Source organism: Oncorhynchus masou, unplaced genomic scaffold (assembly GCF_036934945.1).
Source record: "Oncorhynchus masou masou isolate Uvic2021 unplaced genomic scaffold, UVic_Omas_1.1 unplaced_scaffold_1406, whole genome shotgun sequence".
NCBI classification, from domain to species: domain Eukaryota; kingdom Metazoa; phylum Chordata; class Actinopteri; order Salmoniformes; family Salmonidae; genus Oncorhynchus; species Oncorhynchus masou.
Window position 1 is genome coordinate 73,184 of NW_027003996.1, and position 7,083 is coordinate 80,266.

The window sequence follows — 7,083 nt, forward strand, 5'->3', positions numbered from 1 at the left end:
CCCGCAGCCTCTTCCTCTTCCACCATCTCACGTCGCAGCTCTGCCAACATTCTACTGTACTCATACTGTCACCTCACTGCGCGTCAACTCCGGAGGGACAGAGAGACCGGACACATTTTGGGGGGGACGAGAGAGAGAAGGAATGCGAGAATGAAGAAGAATAAATACTATTGAGAGTTTTTTTTCTTCTCAAGAAAACTGACCGACGAAACTACTTGACCTGTGGCCTCAGAGAGAGGGGAAGTGTGTCCTGTCTCCCACTTCGAAACGACGTTGTGCAAGACGTCTAACTGACCTATTGTAAAAATGTATTATTTTGGTGACGTTTTACGATGTGTTCTTTCTTTTCTGAAAGGCCGGTGTTTTTGTTTATTAGCCGAGGCCGTGTTCGTGTGTTTGTTGTTTTCTTCTGTCAAAGCAGAGGAAGAGTGTCCGTTATCCTGTATCTGTGTCAGAGACTCCGGGACGGTGACCTGCCGGGATACCGAACACACTGAGTTACCGGGTGACATACCTGCGTGGGCGACCACGTTAATACTCAGGGGGAACAACATCTCAACGTTACCGGGAGGAGCGTTCTCCACGAATAACGGGACTGAACTCGAACTAACGACCCTCTCACTGTCACATAATGGGATCATGGTTATCGAGGCTGACGCTTTCACGGGACTCCCCAGGTTGAATTTACTGGATTTGAGCCACAACCCGTTGGTGTATATTTCGGACCGGGCGTTTCACGGTCTGCGGGAGCTCCGTTCTCTTTACCTGAACGACTCGCTCCTTGCTCCAGCCGTGGCGCAGCTCTCCAACGCGCTGCAGGGCACCGGAACGTTACGCAACCTCCACCGGCTGGAGCTGTCAGGAAACCGATTGAAAACCATACCCATCTCACGGTTGGACGCGTTCAACCTCCACACTTTAGTTCTCACCAACAATTCAATCGAGAACATTGGTAAAGAGAACATATCTAGTTTGTACCGTCACAAGAGAGTGCGCATTTATTTGTCACTAAATCCTTTCAGGTGTAACTGTGAACTCGAGACCTTCTACCTCTGGTTAAAGAACTCTTCCCAATGTGTGGACGCTGCGCGCCTCCTGTGCGCCGAGCCTGATGTCAAGAAGGGGATTCCACTGGAGCGGTTACGCGCTGAGGACGTGGATTGTCTCAATGAGAACTTGGAGGCGGTGTCCTACGTGTTCCTAGGGATAGTCATGGCGCTGATCGGTATTGTATTCCTCATGGTGCTCTATCTGAACCGGAGAGGCATCAAACGGTGGCTCAACAACATCCGTGATGCGTGCCGCGACCAGATGGAAGTGTACCATTACCGGTACGAGCAGGACTCCGATCCCCGGTTGGCTAACGTCGCCGTGTAATGTTTAACGTACTCTCCCTCAACCTATGCCATTATCAATCGTTGTTTTATGTACAGAGTAAACTGTTTCATGAACGGAAGAGCAATTAGTATCCGTTTTGTTCTCAACTGATATCAACTGTAGTTGTTTCTAATATGTGGCCAATGATCTGGAAAGCAACAGACTTCATTATCCAAGAGGGACAAATACAACGTGCGTTCAAAAGCAGTGATCAATGTGGACCCTTTATTGTAAATATCTGTGGAATTATACATTTCTGTAAATATACAATGTACAACACAAAAAAATAAATAAAACATGCTTATCTTCCATCATGGAGACATGAGAACCCATAAGTCTTGTTAAAATATAGATGTACAGTAGGACGGTTTAGTTGACTAGTTTAGACAACAGAATACATAGTTTAAGTTCCTCCTCCTACATATTATTCTAAACGACTGTATCACTATGTAAGTACATGTATAAACTGTAATTACAGTAGAAAATGTATCTATTTAATAAAACAATTGAGAATTATGAATGGGAGTATGTATGTTGAGCAGCCAGGTCACCCGCGAGACAAGTCAATATTCAACGTCCATCCATGCCTGGGGATGTCCGGAGATAACGTGGAAACCTCTTGTGCCACAGGTTGCATGTTCGAATCCACTGATACAAAGTTGTTTTTGTTTGTTGTTGATTTAAGCCTATATCCTAAACCTTAAAACCTTAATTGAACCATTCAGAGTTAATACCTGACCTTCAACAACTTCGAAACGAGACGTTTGAGACACATGGATGAACGTCTGATTCTGACAAGAGACTGTGAGACCTGGTTGATGCCAGAGAATGTGGCTCTATAACTTCTGTCCCAGATTATTTTTCTTCATCATGATGATGATAATGAGAGACACTGTGTGTTTGTGCGTGCGTGTGTGTGTGTGTGTGTGTGTGTGTGTGTGTGTGTGTGTGTGTGTGTGTGTGTGTGTGTGCTTGAGTGAGTGAGTGAGTGAGAAAAAGGGAGAGTGAAAAAGAGATGGATTAAAGGATGTGTAAGTACGATGCCAGCCAGACTGGGAGGTGGACCAATCCAGAATGGGAGGTGGCCCAATCCAGACTGGGAGGTTGACCAATCCAGACTGGGAGGTTGAACAGTGTTGAACAGTGAGCCACTAGTAGAACAGTAGAGGTCTGTGATGTCTCTTTGTGTTGAACAGTGAGCCACTAGTAGAACAGTAGAGGTCTGTGATGTCTCTTTGTGTTGAACAGTGAGCCACTAGTAGAACAGTAGAGGTCAGTGATGTCTCTTTGTGTTGAACAGTGAGCCACTAGTAGAACAGTAGAGGTCAGTGATGCCTCTTTGTGTTGAACAGTGAGCCACTAGTAGAACAGTAGAGGTCAGTGATGTCTCTTTGTGTTGAACAGTGAGCCACTAGTAGAACAGTAGAGGTCAGTGATGTCTCTTTGTGTTGAACAGTGAGCCACTAGTAGAACAGTAGAGGTCAGTGATGTCTCTTTGTGTTGAACAGTGAGCCACTAGTAGAACAGTAGAGGTCAGTGATGTCTCTTTGTGTTGAACAGTGAGCCACTAGTAGAACAGTAGAGGTCAGTGATGCCTCTTTGTGTTGAACAGTGAGCTACGTATTCCATGCGACAGAGACAGATCCCTCAGCGACATAACTCACCAGGAGATGTCAGGAGGTAGAGCCTATTGGACCAGGGCTACTCTGCAGTTCCTCAAGAGAATAACTCTATAGGAAGCCTATTCCCCCATGATAAACGAGTAAAGGAAAGTGACGATGAATAATCTATGGAACCCATATTCTTCTACGGTCGTTATGAGGGACAATATGAAAAAGATGGGAGAAACGCTGAATCACTTTTTGTTGGAGAAACATCTCCGTCACATTACCAACCGAGCTTAAGAACAAGGCTGTCGGTCGCGGCGTAGGAGGACGTTTCGACATGACCTAAGTGTGCTCCAGTACGTCAGCGGGTGGACTAAATGATGATATGATTTATGGCAGAACGAAAAATAAAGTTTAATCCGGCAGGAGGCTGCTGAGTGGAGGACGGCTCATAAGAATGCCTGGAATCGGAGCCAATGGACTGGCATCAGACACCTGGAAACCATGGAAACCATGGAAACCACACATTTGATACCGTTCCACTGATTCCACTTCATCCATTACCACGAGCCCCGTCCTCCCCTGATTAAGGTGCCACCAGCCTCCTGTGGTTTAATCTCATCAGAGCCGTGACTAAGACCATGTGAATGATGATAGACTAATAAACCCATCGGCTCGCCGCGCGCCACAGTTAATGAGCAGCCTCTGCAGATAGATGACCGCAGCTGTTTGCTTTTTTTTTAAACGACAAGGTCAAACGGGATTCAGTAAGACCGGTCTCCTGGGGATGGGGGGGGTGGGGGGGGGTCTAAGTGATAAGGAGGGTCACTGTGACTGGGTAACATCAGTTTGACCTCAGATAATTCTCTCTCTCTCACACACACAGCTGTCAGTTTCAGCACCAGCGGTCGACAGCGACCATACAGCACTCGCCTCAGTGCAATACGCAATTGCACACAACAACATGAAACTATCTTGTTTCACTTATACATTTGATTCTCTCTCTCTCTCTCTCTCTCTCTCTCTCTCTGTCTCTCTCTCTGTCTCTCTCTCTCTCTCTCTCTCTCTCTCTCTCTCTCTCATCAAACATCAAATCAAATCAAATTTTATTTGTCACATACACATGGTTAGCAGATGTTAATGCGAGTGTAGCGAAATGCTTGTGCTTCCAGTTCTGACAATGCAGTAATAACCAACAAGTAATCTAACTAACAATTTCAAAACTAATTTCTTATACACAGTGTAAGGGGATAAAGAATATGTACATAGAGATATGAATGAGTGATGGTGCAGAGCAGCATAGGCAAGATACAGTAGATGGTATCGAGTACAGTATATACATATGAGATGAGTATGTAAACAAAGTGGCATAGTTAAAGTGGCTAGTGATACATGTATTACTTAAGGATGCAGTAGATGATCGTGTACAGTATATACGTATACATATGAGATGAATAATGTAGGGTATGTAAACATTATATTAGGTAGCATTGTTTAAAGTGGCTAGTGATATATTTTACATCCTTTCCCATCAATTCCCATTATTAAAGTGGCTGGAGTTGAGTCAGTGTCAGTGTGTTGGCAGCAGCCACTCAATATTAGTGGTTGCTGTTTAACAGTCTGATGGCCTTGAGATAGAAGCTGTTTTTCAGTCTCTCGGTCCCAGCTTTGATGCACCTGTACTGACCTCGCCTTCTGGACGATAGTGGGGTGAACAGGCAGTGGCTCAGGTGGGTGTTGTTCTTGATGATCTTTATGGCCTTCCTGTAACATCGGGTGGTGTAGGTGTCCTGAGGGCAGGTAGTTTGCCCCCGGTGATACGTTGTGCAGACCTCACTACCCTCTGGAGAGCCTTACGGTTGTGGGCGGAGCAGTTGCCGTACCAGGCGGTGATACAGCCCGCCAGGATGCTCTCGATTGTGCATCTGTAGAAGTTTGTGAGTGCTTTTGGTGACAAGCCGAATTTCTTCAGCCTCCTGAGGTTGAAGAGGCGCTGCTGCGCCTTCTTCACGATGCTGTCTGTGTGAGTGGACCAATTCAGTTTGTCTGTGATGTGTATGCCGAGGAACTTAAAACTTACTACCCTCTCCACTACTGTTCCATCGATGTGGATAAGGGGGTGTTCCCTCTGCTGTTTCCTGAAGTCCACAATCATCTCCTTAGTTTTGTTGACGTTGAGTGTGAGGTTATTGTCCTGACACCACACTCCGAGGGCCCTCACCTCCTCCCTGTAGGCCGTCTTGTCGTTGTTGGTAATTAGGCCTACCACTGTTGTGTCGTCCGCAAACTTGATGATTGAGTTGGAGGCGTGCTTGCCGTGCAGTCGTGGGTGAACAGGGAGTACAGGAGAGGGCTCAGAACGCACCCTTGTGGGGCCCCAGTGTTGAGGATCAGCGGGGTGGAGATGTTGTTGCCTACCCTCACCACCTGGGGGCGGCCCGTCAGGAAGTCCAGTACCCAGTTGCACAGGGCGGGGTCGAGACCCAGGGTCTCGAGCTTGATGACGAGCTTGGAGGGTACTATGGTGTTAAATGCCGAGCTGTAGTCGATGAACAGCATTCTCACATAGGTATTCCTCTTGTCCAGATGGGGTAGGGCAGTGTGCAGTGTGCTTGAGATTGCGTCGTCTGTGGACCTATTTGGGCGGTAAGCAAATTGGAGTGGGTCTAGGGTGTCAGGTAGGGTGGAGGTGATATGGTCCTTGACTAGTCTCTCAAAGCACTTCAAAGCACTTCATGGTGATGCGCTTTTCCTTCTCCTACTTTTCTTCTTCTCTCTCTTCCTCCTTCATTCTCCTCCCTCCTCTTTCTTCTTCTTTCTCTTCCTCCTTCCTCCTCTTTCTTCTTCTTTCTCTTCCTCCTTCATTCTCCGTCCTCCTCTTTCTTCTTCTTTCTCTTCCACCTTCATTCTCCTTCCTCCTCTTTCTTCTTCTTTCTCTTCCTCCTTCCTCCTCTTTCTTCTTCTTTCTCTTCCTCCTTCATTCTCCTTCCTCCTCTTTCTTCTTATTTCTCTTCCTCCTTCCTTCTCCTTCCTCCTCTTTCTTCTTCTTTCTCTTCCTCCTTCATTCTCCTTCCTCCTCTTTCTTCTTCTTTCTCTTCCTCCTTCATTCTCCTTCCTCCTCTTTCTTCTTCCTTCTCTTCCTCCTTCCTCCTCTTTTCTCTTCTTTCTCTTCCTTCTTCCTCCTTCCTCCTCTTTCTTCTTCTTTCTCTTCCTCCTTCCTTCTCCTTCCTCCTCTTTCTTCTTCTTTCTCTTCCTCCTTCCTTCTCCTTCCTCCTCTTTCTTCTTCTTTCTCTTCCTCCTTCCTCCTTCCTCCTCTTTCTTCTTCTTTCTCTTCCTCCTTCCTCCTCTTTCTTCTTCTTTCTCTTCCTCCTTCCTCCTCTTTCTTCTTCTTTCTCTTCCTCCTTCCTTCTCCTTCCTCCTCTTTCTTCTTCTTTCTCTTTCTCCTTCCTCCTCTTTCTTCTTCTTTCTCTTCCTCCTTCCTTCTCCTTCCTCCTCTTTCTTCTTCTTTCTCTTCCTCCTTCCTCTTTCTTCTTCTTTCTCTTCCTCCTTCCTCCTCTTCTTCTTTTTCTTCCTCCTTCCTCCTTCATTCTCTTTCTTCTTCTTTCTCTTCCTCCTTCCTTTTCCTTCCTTCTCTTTCTTCTTCTTTCTCTTCCTCCTTCCTTCTCCTTCCTCCTCTTTCTTCTTATTTCTCTTCCTCCTTCCTCCTTTCTCCTCTTTCTTCTTCTTTCTCTTCCTCCTTCCTTCTCCTTCCTCCTCTTTCTTCTTCTTTCTCTTCCTACTTCCTCCTCTTTCTTCTTCTCTCTTCCTCCTTCCTCCTCTTTCTTCTTCTTTCTCTTCCTCCTTCCTTCTCTTTCTTCTTCTCTACAGCTATATACTGTGTTTGAAAGTGTCACAGTAACTTCACAGCTAAATGTGAAGATAAATGTAACTTGCCAAAGTGGCAAATAGGAGACAATTACCAAAACGTTCATCTTCCGTCCGTCCGTCTCTCTCTCTCTGTCTGTCTCTCACTCTCTCTTTCTGTCTCTCTTTCGCTCACTCTCTCTCTCAATTCAATTTAATTCAATTCAAGGGCTTTATTGGCATGGGAAACATGTGT

General features: G+C 46.0%; 1 protein-coding gene across 1 annotated transcript; it reads left to right on the forward strand.

Annotated features, from left to right (window-relative positions):
• Nucleotides 1-296: 296 nt before the first annotated feature.
• LOC135530723 (trophoblast glycoprotein-like) lies at nucleotides 297-1,377 on the forward strand. The gene has a single exon (XM_064958932.1). It carries the CDS (start codon nucleotides 307-309, stop codon nucleotides 1,375-1,377), a length of 1,071 nt encoding a protein of 356 aa, XP_064815004.1. The 5' UTR covers nucleotides 297-306.
• The last annotated feature ends 5,706 nt before the right edge of the window (nucleotides 1,378-7,083 follow it).